This window comes from Eptatretus burgeri, chromosome 17 (assembly GCF_056783735.1).
Source record: "Eptatretus burgeri isolate ZD-2024b chromosome 17, Ebu_testis_v1, whole genome shotgun sequence".
NCBI lineage: Eukaryota > Metazoa > Chordata > Myxini > Myxiniformes > Myxinidae > Eptatretus > Eptatretus burgeri.
In genome coordinates, this window is record NC_140977.1 from 42,575,048 (window position 1) to 42,589,322 (window position 14,275).

The following is a 14,275-nucleotide window of genomic DNA, read 5'->3' on the forward strand; positions in this document are numbered from 1 at the left end:
GATGGAGTCAAGTGTGTAAAATCCAAGATGGCCACCATGGACATTAAGTGCGTAAAATCCAAGATGGCCACCATGGACGTTAACTGTGTAAAATCCAAGATGGCCACCATGGATGTTAAGTGTGTTAAATCCAAGATGGCCACCATGGACATTAAGTGTGTAAAATCCAAGATGGCTACCATGGATGTTAAGTGTGTAAAATCAAAGATGGCCACCATGGACATGAAGTGTGTAAAATCCAAGATGCCCACCATGGAGGTTAAGTGTGTAAAATCCAAGATGGCCACCATGGACGTCAAGTGCGTAAAATCCAAGATGCCCACCATGGACGTTAAGTGTGTAAAATCCAATATGGCCACCATGGATGTTAAGTGTGTTAAATCCAAGATGGCCACCATGGAAATTAACTGTGTAAAATGCAAGATGGCCACCATGGACTAAAGTGTGTAAAATCCAAGATGGCCACCATGGACGTTAAGTGTGTAAAATCCAAGATGGCCATCATTGATTTTAAGTGCGTAAAATCCAAGATGGGCACCATGGACGTTAAGTGTGTAAAATCCAAGATGGCCACCATGGACGTTATGTGTGTAAAATCCAATATGGCCACCATGGAAATTAACTGTGTAAAATCCAAGATGGCCACCATGGACGTTAAGTGTGTAAAATCCAAGATGGCCACCATGGACATGAAGTGTGTAAAATCCAAGATGGCCACCATGGACGTTAAGTGTGTAAAATCCAAGATGGCCACCATGGACGTTAAGTGTGTAAAATCCAAGATGGCCACCATGGACGTTAAGTGTGTAAAATCCAAGATGGCCACCATGGATGTTCAGTGTGTAAAATCCAAGATGGCCACCATGGACATGAAGTGTGTAAAATCCAAGATGGCCACCATGGACGTTAAGTGTGTAAAATCCAATATGGCCACCATGGGCATTACGTGTGTACAATCCAAGATGGCCACCATGGACGTTAAGTGTGTAAAATCCAAGATGGCCACCATGGACATTACGTGTGTACAATCCAAGATGGCCACCATGGACATTACGTGTGTACAATCCAAGATGGCCACCATGGACGTTAGGTGTGTAAAATCCAAGATGGCCACCATGGACATTACGTGTGTACAATCCAAGATGGCCACCATGGACGTTAAGTGTGTAAAATCCAAGATGGCTACCATGGACATTACGTGTGTGCAATCCAAGATGGCCACCATGGACGTTAAGTGTGTAAAATCCAAGATGGCCACCATGGACATTACGTGTGTACAATCCAAGATGGCCACCATGGGCATTACGTGTGTACAATCCAAGATGGCCACCATGGACGTTAAGTGTGTAAAATCCAAGATGGCCACCATGGACGTTAAGTGTGTAAAATCCAAGATGGCCACCATGGACGTTAAGTGTGTACAATCCAAGATGGCCACCATGGACTCATCAAAATCTGTAAATCGTCATCTTTTTAGAAGTAGACCAGATATAAACATGAATAAAATGTCTTTTCATATGTTTTCAGATCTATACAAGGAAGTTTTTATTTCTTTTATTTAAGTAAAAGAGAAAGTTGAATGTTGAACCAGGTGGCCACAATGGATTATGAAAATAAAAAACCGAAAAGCATTACATAGCCATCATTTTTTTTATTGACCTCATAAGATAGAAACATGAACGTCATACGACTCTGATTGTGTGGATTTTTATTACCTCCACCACTGAAGGTGAAGGAGGTTGTGTTTTCACCCCCTTTCTGTCTGTTTGTGTGCAGGATATCTCAAAAAGTTGTGGACGGATTCGGATGAAACTTGGTGGACAGGTTGGGTGTGTGACAAAGAAGAATTGATTCAATTTTGGATTCGGACCTGATACCTGATAGGATCCGAATCCGGATCCAGACCTGATAATTTTTTAAGTGATTCTTCACCATTGAGAGATTGTGCTAAACTGATTATATAGCATATCTCAGAAAGTTATTGGGCCCGACATGTTCCCGTGGATCAGGCATTGCATGGCGGAGGTATGTGCTCTCTCGAGTGCCCTTCTCGTTTTATATTTCACAAGTGCAGCTGCACAGATCTGTTCAAGTGAGTCCAAGTTTTGTGCATTTACAACTATGATAGCCACGTTCATATTTGCATTCACACTTTATCAGTACTGTGCCGGCTTTGGCAGCATCAGGTTTCATCATCCAAACTGGATTCCAATGATTATTCTGAATTGTCCAGCCCCAACCTTCTGACTCAGGAACAGGTGGTTGAGTTTGAAGATTTGTGGACCAAATACCAGCTTGGAGTTCTGCTCTCTTGGTGTGCTGCAGCAAAGTGTACTTTGTTGGTGGGATGGTTTCAAGGCTTGTACTTTTTTTGGAGAATAGTTCCCTCTTTGCATCCTTCACATTATCATCAGTGCTGGTTTTGTCATACACGTCGATTGTCAAATGCTCCAGATAATTGAAATGCTCAGAATCTGCTTCAACTGCGGGCTTGTTCAGGAGCAGAAATCATCCATCTCCTGAACGCGTCAGGATTCTCCGTAAGGCCAATAGCACCCCCCCCCCTCCCACCCTTTTCCCTATACTTTTGCATTTGGTCAGTAGGAATAGCCGAGAATCAATGCTTGTTCTTCACGATGACCTAATGGTTCTTTAATTTGTCTTGAACAGCTGCTGGGAACGATTTCATGTCATGAAGCTGAACACTAACCCATATGCTGTAGTTGTAGTGGTCCAGTGCGAAGAAAAGGAACATAGGTGATTCTAATACATCTACATAAAGTACAAAGTTTTTCTCTGTGTAGGACCTTGCAAAGATAAGTGTGAGAATCTCCACTTTCATTACGATGTCCCAATACTGAAAGGTTGGACATTTTTCCAACAATAGCAAGCCTCCAGTTCTCAAATGTTTCCTCATCCTCGTTTCCGTTGTCTTGTTGAAATGCATCTCGCTGGAGTTTTCAAAGGGCCAGTGCGGTCGTTTGACGGGCATGGCGGGTCCATGTTGTGTGTGAAACCTTCAAGAATGATCGTGCTGTTCCAGATGTGCCTCAGTCCAGCCTGATGTATTCAAGAAATCTCCAAGTGTGGTCAAAAGGGCTTTCTCTATATGAAGTCCTCCAAACATAATAACGATTTTCCCCTCTCCATGTGTACCGGGGTGTTTCCATCATGTATATTTGCACATAGCAAATATCGGACAGTCACAAGCTAAGATTGGTATTTATTTGTCCTGGATTGAGAAATTCTGTTACATCCTGTACGATGTTCATTACATACATGCTTGACCATTGCAGAGGGCATCAGCTCTTTCATTGAACAGGGGCAATAAGGCTGTGATTGCTGGCAGATCCGTTGGTCAAGCTCAGTTGGCAGATCAATGGCTTCCTTGTATCTGAAAAAAAAAATATATATATATATATAAAGACATTTGATTCACATTTCTATCTGGCCTAGCCATGAAAATATGACTATTTACGGATTTTGATGAGTCCATGGTGGCCATCGTGGATATTACACCCTGAATATGGACAGATTTTTTGGAGCATGGCATTTTTTTTATCTTCCCATAGCTACTCTGAAAAAAAATTGGCACTTTTGTCCCTTTTGTAATGATTTCATCATTTTACAGTGGTAAACCACCTGACCTATGGTCCAGTTCCAAATTCCTTTCCTAATCTTATTCAGGAGGCACTGATGAATCTTACAAAGGTGATGAAGCCCAGCACTGTCCAAGATGAGCTGATCTACCTTTCGGGTGAACCACTGGAATCTCCTCTCTGTTACGTCTTTAACGGACGCGATCACACTCGCCTCTCGGCCATCTAACCTGGACCACCAATGTGTGTGCTGTCCCTCGGATGGACCTAAAACTGGGCGTCCCGTCTACCGGAAGTAGTTGGTGGACCTTAATGATCCCAGTGTCCTCACATACTTGTACTATCACCGGCAGCCTGAACAAATTGCAAATTCCTGCTTTAACCTACAGAGGCACTGCAGCAATGGCAAAGCTGCGCTCTGTATCAATAGCACAGCTCTCAGCAATGATGCAGCCAGCAGCCACAGGCTGCATACGAAATGTAATGATGAATGGAACCGATTAATCTCACCTTCTTGTGGGATCAGCTGAGGAAAAATTTTGGCCCAAGTCTCTCACGAACCGGCTGGCCAGGCCTGCCGTTCAACTGCAGGAATTTATAATGACAATAGCTTGCCTATTCGTCTTCGAGAGAGGCAATGTGGGATCTTTAACTTTCACCAACTAATGCTCGCATTCGGGACACCTGGGTTCACGTCTATCCGAGAAACGGTGCACCTCGTGATGTAACACTCCTCCTGAAAGGCACCAATCTCACCCTATACAATAGGGTCAGGAATCAAACCCAGAGTAGATAGTTCAGAAGTTCACTACTTCTGTGCCATCTTGTTGGGTCGTAAAAGATGAACCGCTGAATACTGTGAATTCATTATTATCAGAGTTTCCTTCTTTTAATATAAAATCACCATGGCCAAATTACAAATTCCTACCCGAACCAGTGGAGGGCATTGCATCAGCGGCAGAGCCGCGCCCTCAGCCAGTAATGCTACCCCGCAACCTTGTGCTGCATCCGAACGAAGAACATAAAGTAGTGCTTGTACTTTGAGAGGGTGAGCAGGTGAGGGTTTCTTGAGAACCACATGTGACCTTGGATGGCCACCTCAAGAGGAGCAAGGTGGGAAGCAGGAGCACCAGCCCAGAATGGGAAGCCATCCTCCATGAAGCTCCATGTGAAAGCCTATACACCATGATGAGCCTGGTGGGAGGACCTCAAGAATGACATTAGAGCACCAGCCTTTCATCGGAGCAAAAAAAGGAACCCCCGCCCTTTAGCTCTGAAGAAGCCGCGTTAATAAAATCAATTTTTTATTTCGCACAAATTAAAGAGCTTGCAACACATGGGTTTGAAAAATCTTCTGCATGAAACGGTACGAATTGAGATATCCTGAAATGGGCGCAGGTGCTGACAACTGTGCAAGCAGTGCAGACAATGGTGGGCATTCTCGGCTCATTGTTTTGCAAATGTCTGACAGCAGTCTTCCAAAGGAGGGGTTTTGCTGGAAACTCTTTGGCAAAACAACTAAGGGGGTGATCAAAAAGTAACCATCGGAGCACGATGGCATCCAATCCTACAACGTTGCAACTGGAATGAAAAGGCCCATCAGCTGGGTTGGCCTGGTGCAGTGTTCCAATCTGAATCCCTGACTCATGATGCATGTACGTTGTAATTCATGTAAAAGTGCACCGATGTCTACCAATGTCTTTGTAGAGAATGCGGTACATGTGCAAGCTCCTCCATGAGCCTCAGATCATTGTAGGGAAGAAAAGGAAAAAAAAACATGAAAATGTGCAATTGCAATTCAAAAGAATGAACCGATGATAGGAAAGATTTCCCACATCTTTCCTTCGGCCTTGCAAAGCACCCACACCGGGGGAAGTCGAGGCAAGTGGATGCGCAGCTGTGGCACTCGACACTTCTGGGATCACCTTTCAGTCCTTCAACTCTTACTTTAAACTCATTGGTTCACCTCTTCACTTGAGCAAGAAGGAGCATTCCAAAGCATTACCCTTATCAGCATGGATTTCCTCCGCTGTCGTGTCTATTTCACCACGGTGCGGTATTAAAATGCCGATTTTGTGATAGAGACCAAGCGTCAATTTTGAAACCTATTTTATACGAGTAGTAGGCGTCCACAACCATCCTTGACCGACCGTGTTGTGGAGCATCGGCCAAGGCCCTCACTTTTTCTTTTTCTTCCATTCTCACTTTTTCACCTTCTTTCACTTTTAAATTAGCTTGAGCAATTGACACCAAACTTTCACCATAGGTGCGCCTACACGTGGAGAATTAAAAAAAAAATTACATTATGATTGGATGGAAAATGCGGCCGGCGTTCCAAAAAAAAAAAACATCGGTTTTCTGCAGGCGGGGGTTGCAGGGTGTTTCATGTACCTCACTTTGCTCGGCCTCGGATGAATTAAAAAAAACAAAAAACAAGAAAGAAAATAAATAAGTCAGTCGTTTGATAACTGAACAGTCGAAAGGAAATGTTTACCTTTTGTCGTTCGACAAAACCTTCATCCTCCAGCAAGACAATGCAGGTCGAAAAAGTTTTGTTCTCATTCGGGGTGTCCATAAAGTCCTTGTGCAACCATAACGTTTGATGTACAAATGAAAGAAACAAAAATATGAATGATGCACGAAAGCATGATTCATCAAGTGTTTACTCAATAAAATTCAAATTGCTTCGTCTTCAACATAACTGCCATCTTTCGTAATACGTACATCGTTCAATCCGATTTTCCATCTTGTTGAAAACATTCTCCAGTTGCTGCTGAGCAATTTCATGAATAACATTAATGATCGTAGCCTTAAGTTCATCCAACGAATGCGGTTTTGATGAGTAAGCAACAGTTTTACATAGTCCCATTCAAAAAAAAAGTTGTCCAATGGGGACAGGTCAGGCAAACAAGGTGGCCAAGCAATTGGTCCACATATGCCGATCCACTTGTCTGGGAGGAGATCACTCAAGAACCGTCCCACATTTAAAGTGTGATGGTGAGGAACCAAGTCTTGCTGGTACGAGGTGAAATGTGAGAGGTTTATTCGTCGGAGTTCGGGAACAAAGAGATTCCACAACATTGCAAAGTAACGTTCACCACGGACCAGAAAGGACCAATGATGCTTGATTCCCTGAGAGAACACCAGACATTGATTTTTAGTGAGTCTCTTTAATGTTGCCAGACTTCCTGAGGTTTTTTTCTCTTCTCCAAATGCGGTAATTGTGGTGGTTCACTTTAGCGCTGATGTCGAAGTTGTCTCATCAGAAAATGTCAACTCGGCAAGAAACTCATGGGAATTGTGGATTTAACAACAGCAATAGGAGCAATGATCATTTTTTTTTAAAAGAAGAAGTTGATGAAGTATTCTTTCATGTGCCATTTTTAGTTTGCCTCTATCATGTGGACATCAAAAATTACAAAAGTTCAAAGTTGCACCCAGACTTTATAGACAGCCATGCACGTCCGCTTTAATCCTTGGTTCGTTCAAATTTTGATCCCGATGCGAAAGTTTGGATAATCTCGAGTTCAAAGCTCATCTTATCCTTATTTATCGAAATCTAAAAGCTTCAAACAAAACCTTTATCTTAATACACGTAGTTCAAGTTGAGAACTTGAACTCGCCAACAGTTGCAGAAGGCAGTTTGAGACAAATCTCTGTTCAACGGTGGTCGAGGCCCCTGTTGCGGTGACTCGTGAATTGTCAAATCGACCGAGACGATTCCCTCATGGAATATTATTTTCAAAGCCTGTTCTTCGGAGGTCTGGAAACTCTGGCTGTATCTCGGAGCCTCGAAGCGTTTACATGGAAAAAAAAAACAACACCGAAACTGAGAGATTTAAAAGCTTTTCCACCGAAACCCGATTCCACGCGCTGCAGGCACAAGTCTTCCACGACGTCGTTTTTGAAAGAATCGCAATTAGGGCCGGCGAGGTTCATTTTACCTTGGACGAGGATCATTCAAAAGGAACCGGTCGGTGTACTCGGACACTGAGGACACGAGAGGCCCTTAAGCAGAAACAGAAACGAGAATGTTACCCGAATTGTTTTGGGTTTTTTTCCTCGTGTGACATTTATTTTACAACTATGCCCACAAGTCATGATACATCACATAATAAATATTCCTTCCCATCGACCCGCGCGAGACAGTCCGATGGCAAAAGGCCATCGTCCGTCTCATCCTGGTTCAAATTTATGGTCACGATCCCAGTGCCAGGTTTCCATCCTGGCAGAATGACCCAAGCAAGTCAGCCTTGCCGCGTGCTATACATATAATTTTTTTTTTCTGCCAGTGACATCACAGCAAAAATCCAGCCTCATTCCCAAACCCTCGACTCAAAAGGTACACAAAAGGTAAACAATAGGGTAGCCATAAACGTGGCACAAAGTATTCAAAAAACAAATAAATCGACAGAAAGCATCTTACACACGAACTGCAACCGAAAGGGACTAGTACTCGTATAAATAGGCATACTAAAGACAACCTTACCGATTGGCCTACGCACACTCGCTTACATATGCCGTGACCGTGGTCACCGTCCTGAATTTCACGAAAGAAGCAAATCGTCTGTGACCTCAGTTTCGGCACGAGGACGTCCATTCTTCACCGATGTTTGCCCAACACGATTGTTGTGGGTTTTTTTATACGTGTGTTTTCTTCGGTGTGCCACTGGAATGCAAAGTGGGTTCGTTTTCACTCCACTGTATTCATGAGATTGACGGCAAGGGCTCGGGGACCTCCTCCATTCACCTGTCGCTATTGGGTGGGTGTTCTCACTTTTGAGTGCTGAGCCTGTTTTATCGATTCGGTGTCGTGAAAACACCTCGGAGGTGGTTCGGGGGCCGCATAGAAAGTAGTGATGTCGGCTGCGTTACGGAGTGAATCGGGTGTTGCGATATCAAAAGTTGTGACATTTGTACGTTGACGTGCAGAGATACAACAAAGGAATCATTGATGCGGTGTTTAAGATGTGGTGATGGAAACAGAACAACACGGACACATGTGGGGAGGGAAGATGTCGCGTGAGATGAAGAAAGTAAGAGTAAACTTCATGTTGCATCGTTTGTTCATATCGCAGCCACGATCCTCAGTGATTATTATAGGGAATTCCTGGATAGAGAGAGAGAGAGGTAGATATAGGTTGATAGATGATAGAGAGGAGGCAATATAAGGTAGGTGAGTGGGGAAACAAAGGGAACATCGGAATTAATATAACATCAAAATTAAATAAACTCATAAGATCATCGCAAAATTAGAAGATACATGGAAAACCTTACCCCCAAAACTGTAGCCAGCACACTGAGCAGCATTGCAGTATCCAGGGGGTCCAGGTGGTCCCTTATTGCCAGGGGTTCCATGGCGAGCTGGTACTCCAGCCGGGCCTGGGAGACCTCTCATGCCCTGCCGTCCTGGCTTACCCTTTCCAACAGTTCCTGGGAAGCGAAGGGTAAATGAAACATTAGGTTAAAATCCACCTGACAAAGTAAGGTGAAGAAACCTTGCGCATGTTTGATGTCACGCAGGTGAAGAGCAATCGATGTGTGTTCGGATCGAGTCGAGTCCAGGCAGGGCACAATGACAGCCACAAGTTTGTCAAACCGAGAGCGGCCGATCTGTTCTCAAACGGAGTCCAATACTGGACGTAATGACGGTTGAAATTGCCCCTAGATGTTTTCCGCTCAAAATCTCCACAGAGCACATCTTTGCTTTCCTGATGAGTTTACCAAATTCTTCTGAGCTGTTTGTTTTTGCAAAAATACAATTTGACGTCAAAGGAAATGACCAGGGGCCAATGTGTGTGATTTTTACCTCCGCCACTGAAGGTGGACGGATGTTATGTTTTCCCTCCTGTCTGTGTATCTGTCTGTCTGTGAGCAGGACATCTCAAAAAGTTGTGGACGGATTGTGACAAAACAATGCGGATGAGTTGGGTACGTGACAAGAACAAGCGGATTAGATTTTGATTGAGGTCCGGATGCAGTTCCAGCCTATCAGTGGAATACACAACGTAGACTGTCAACCTGGCAGAGGTGTGCGCTCTACCGAGTGCCGTTCTAATTAACTCGTTTGCCTTTACTCTTTTCGGTTTGGCTCTCATGCTCTTCCAATTCCTTTTAGCTTCCTCGACTCCATTGTATTTTAAAGCAAAATATCTCTCATTTCACTCGGAGAATATAATCCGATGATCATGAGGGTCGGTTGTCACAGCTACTGCACAAAATGGCACGATGGTCGCAGGCAGAATTTCAACAAATACTCTGCACATGAAAGTGGCCTGGCAGATTCGATGCACTCTCGCCGACGAGCTGTCCAGTTTGGGTTTGAATCTCGACCCGGCTGTAAACCGTCGTCCCGGTGTTTCACATGCAGGTGGTTTTTGAAAGGCTTGGGCGAAAAACGTCCCCTGGCTCACTCTGGCTGATCCCACAAGAAGGTTAAGATAATTGGAGCCAGTAAGTCATAGTAGTAGTCATAGACTCCATAAACGTGAAGTCGTCCATGCTCCTCATAATAATTATAATCTATGTTGGAAAAAGTACTTTTAAAGAATCTCCATCAGAGGGACAGCAAGTTGTCTTGCCATTGTGTGTGTGTGTGTGTGTGTGTGTGTGTGTGTGTGTGTGTGTGTGTGTGTGTGTGTGTGTGTGTGTGTGTGTGTGTGTGTGTGTGTCCAGACCATCACTTTTTTTTCTCATTTGAGGAGCTTTTGTTCAACAAACCTTTATTATGAGAATATGGAGAAAATAATTAAAAATTCAGTCAAAGGGCGAAAGGGCAAGGTCATACTGATAGCCCGGCTGCAGCGTATCAAGAACGAGATGCCCTGTTTTTTTTAACGCTTCCATGTTCCTTTAATTACTATCCAAACCAAAACATTTTCCCAATTAAGCTTAATTGTCATCACATCTTCAACAAACTTTTATGATGACAAGCCGGTAGGCGACATGGCTGCTCGCTCTAGATGGAAAGCTGGCCGACGCGACTAGCCGATATTCATGTACATGCTATCAATCAATTTAGCACAATAAATATGATTATCACAGCCCTCTTAGTTTGCGCCCAGAAACCCACCTTGTGAAATTTCAGGCATGTTTCCAAAGAGACTCCAACAAATGGCAGCCCTGGTAATTCCATTTATCTATTCGCTAAAGATTTTATTTTTTTATATGATGCTGTAAGACATTCTCCTTGGGCACAAAAAAACAGGTCCCTCAGAGGTCCAGTTTCGGAGGTATTGATTTTTTTGTACAGTCCACAGTAAGTGTACGATGTATGATAAAGTATTTTAGCTGTTGCTAAGCAACGGAGGTGTACAAAGCAACCATTCATTTTTGTGTACATGCTAGCCACATTGTACACATTTCACCCAAGTTTCATCAAAATCAGACACTTTCTCTTAGAGATATTCGCAATTAACCGTTTCTGAAATGTTCGACATGTACTCGCCCAAAACCTATCTCCTCCAACAAAGATTTTTTTGTTAGGGCTGCAAATTGGCATGAAGGGAGCTCGATAGATTGCACACAGAACTCTGAACACACAGAACACTTTAAAGGGCCGTTGCGAGGGCCCGTGGTCCCATATTCAAAAGCACACGATTCCCAGAAATATTGGTCCGACCTACCAAGTTTCATTGGAATCGGTTGAGTGGTTTAGCCTCGAGGCTTGCCCAAAGTTTCACGAACAGACAGACAGATGGAAATGTCCAGAATAAGGGTGCTCTAAGAGCAGCCAATAATTGGAGAACACAAATGAATAAAAAGTACAATTTTTTTTAATGAACTGACGTTTTCATCAACTTTAGTTTGAGTACAAAGCGGACGCGGACGCGGACGGGCTTTGCATTTTGAGATGATTTCGAGTTTGAACTTGCAAACGGGTGATTGGATTGTCCCAGACCCAAACTCGATGGAGCGTTGAGACCGGGATAATTTTTCCCAGATATATCTGCTTTATGGATGTGGTCACGTCAAATCCGAGCCCACTGACACATCTTTCACTTTGCATTGTTTGGAATATACCCGAGTCATCCATGCTGGTCAAATGAAGAAACACGTGAGAGTAAAAGCTTTTTTTCACTTGAAGAAGTTGGGAGTCCTCCATACACCTCCCCCTCACCCCCCCCCCCACTTCCAAAACCTAAATTTAAGATCAGACTTGTTCCTCTTTCGACTGAAGGGAACATCGAAGCAGAAAGCACTTCAACACAAGTCATGATGTCATTCCCACTGCTAATGACTGGTTCTTGAAGCAACAACCATCAGTTCACTCAAAGGCTCTTCAGAAACTTCAAAACCAAGGGAAGAAGTGAAAGATTGCTGGTGGGCCAACAGTTGAAGGGGCTTGTACTCGAAGACTCAATGAGGCATATGCGGGTCACTCGATGATGGCGGAGGGGGCATCTGCTCCGTGCCGATGATGACAAAATAGATCGAAAAAACAATTATATCTCGAAATACTTAAGTAGAGTGGTGTGTAAGGTGTGTAGGATTAAGCACGCGGCGGAATGGACGATTGAGCAAACACTATTTAATGAAGAGATGAGCTCCGAGACTAAAACACAGGCCTTAATTGCACAAATTGCAAGTGCATACCTGGTCTTCCTGGAGGTCCTGCAGGTCCACTCAAACCAAAACCTGCAACACCCCTCTCTCCCTTGGGTCCAGGGAATCCTGCACATACACAAACAAACAACGGCACAACTTTATGTCAATAAGTATCACACAATTGTTTAAAATCATCAAACTATATTCCCAGGGCTTTCTGGAGTCACTGTTTAGGTGCATCGCATCATTGGAGGATATTTATCTCAACATTGTTTTCAAGGTTCATTGTAATAAAATATTGTGATAGTTTTTAGCACCAAAACTAGAATGGCACTCGACGACGTCGTGACGTCGACAGATATGCCTTCGCCCACATTATTACATCATTATACATACTTGTACCAAGCTTCATTTGAATCCCTTCAGCTGTTGTCAAGTATCACATTTTTACCTGACATGACCTTTGACCTCTTGATGCTACCATCTAATCAGTTCATCTTTGCATCATACTGTCCACTTATACCAAGTTTGGTCAAAATCCCATCACTGGTTCACAAGTTAGCACGGCAAAACATAATTTTTACCTAACATGACCTCGACCTTTGATATTTTGACCTCAAAATCTAATCAGTTCATCTTTACATCATTATACATACTTGTACCAAGTTTGACTTAGATCCCTTCAGTTGTTCTTAAGTTAATGAGGTAACAAAAAGTATCCATCATGGACGCACGGAGGGATGGACAGACAGTCGGACGGACAACCTGAAAATATGCTTCTGGCTACTTTGTTGGTGGAAGCATAAAAAAAAATTCACTGCAACTTTCAGAAAGAATTAATCACAAAGGTGTAGTTGTGTAGCCAGGCTAGTGTAATTGTGTAAAAAAAAAAAAAATTGGGAGCGGGGTGGAGGGGTTGCTGTCAGGTGGTAAGTGGCGCTAACTTGACGTTCAGACCTGAAAAATGTCAGCTCGATGCCCCAGATTTTTAAAGGCACCACCATCACAATACACTGTGAAAGGGGGACGTGGTGGTCATGAATCAGCAGCTCATCTGGGCCAATCATATCAATACCATAGCTAAAAGAATAGGGTATAAGCCAGGCACCCTTAAGGACTTTTCTACAGTCACCAAGGTGTAGGTTATGAGTATAATGAATACTCACTGCTGATCTGGATCTCAAATGAACATCAAACCTCCGTCTCAATGGCTTTCTGTGGCTGCAGTTTCTACTACATACAGAATGCACTACAGAAACTAACCTAGACTACTTCTACAACCCATCTCGGCCACATGACCTAGCGCACCATTACGAAATGTTAGAGCAATGGGTGACACTATGCCGGGAATCACACCACCTTCAGGTTGCACTTAAACTCACACAACATCCTGACTTGGACGCATATCAGGGCTCCTTCATCAAAATCCTGAAACGCCAAGCCAAGAGCCCTTACAGTTGAACCATCTCCACAGGGACTTAATGCAGTCTCATTAAAAAAAAAGCAAGTTGGGACGGCTAAACAAATGCTGCATTCTGCATATATGCGGTAACCATAAATTGCTTAAACACAATTAAAACAAGAGCAAAGTCGATGGCATGCCAGAGCAAATCCCTATGCTTCCCACCTAAAGCAACTGTTGAAAGATGACAAAAAGTTCCACCAGGAATGACCCAACATAAAATTTAGAGATAAAACCTTTTTTTCCCCTCGTTTTGGCACCTGGGACGCATAGCCCTGCACCCCCTGGAGCATGAATCGGGGGGGGGGGGGTCAAATCCAAAAAATCGTTCCATATTTCATGGGTCTCCCAATGTTGATTGCATCTACAAGTTTCAGTTTCAAGTGTTTAAAAATGTGCCTGGAATTGCAATTTTCAGGATTTGACCCTTTGACCATGCCCAGGGGGACAGGGCCAAAATGACACTGCTCTTGCATCCTCTTGCCATGTGCTGATTCTGGTGAATTTCTGCACAACCGTCGAGGAGATAGCATGACGGACGGACGGACAGGCAGACAGACAGACAGACAGACAGACAGACAGACAGACAGACAGAGGGAGGGAGCTGATCACAATATCCCCTGTTTTTTTGTTTTTCAAAAAGCATGGGGATGAAAAGCACCGGTCC

The 14,275-nt window shown here is 43.6% G+C and overlaps 1 protein-coding gene across 7 annotated transcripts in view; it reads right to left on the bottom strand.

Moving 5' to 3' along the window:
* Positions 1–7,642: 7,642 nt before the first annotated feature.
* The window catches only part of LOC147009897 (collagen alpha-1(XIV) chain-like), a 165,066-nt gene continuing 158,433 nt past the window's right edge, over positions 7,643–14,275 (bottom strand). For all 7 annotated transcript variants that reach the window (XM_085861478.1, XM_085861475.1, XM_085861481.1 and 4 more), the window contains 3 exons: positions 12,195–12,272; positions 8,877–9,032; positions 7,643–8,709 (listed from right to left, as the gene is read on the bottom strand). In XM_085861478.1, coding sequence (XP_085717604.1) covers positions 8,687–8,709; positions 8,877–9,032; positions 12,195–12,272 — 257 coding nt within the window. In that variant the 3' untranslated portion in view covers positions 7,643–8,686. The remainder of the gene's footprint in view (positions 8,710–8,876; positions 9,033–12,194; positions 12,273–14,275) is intronic.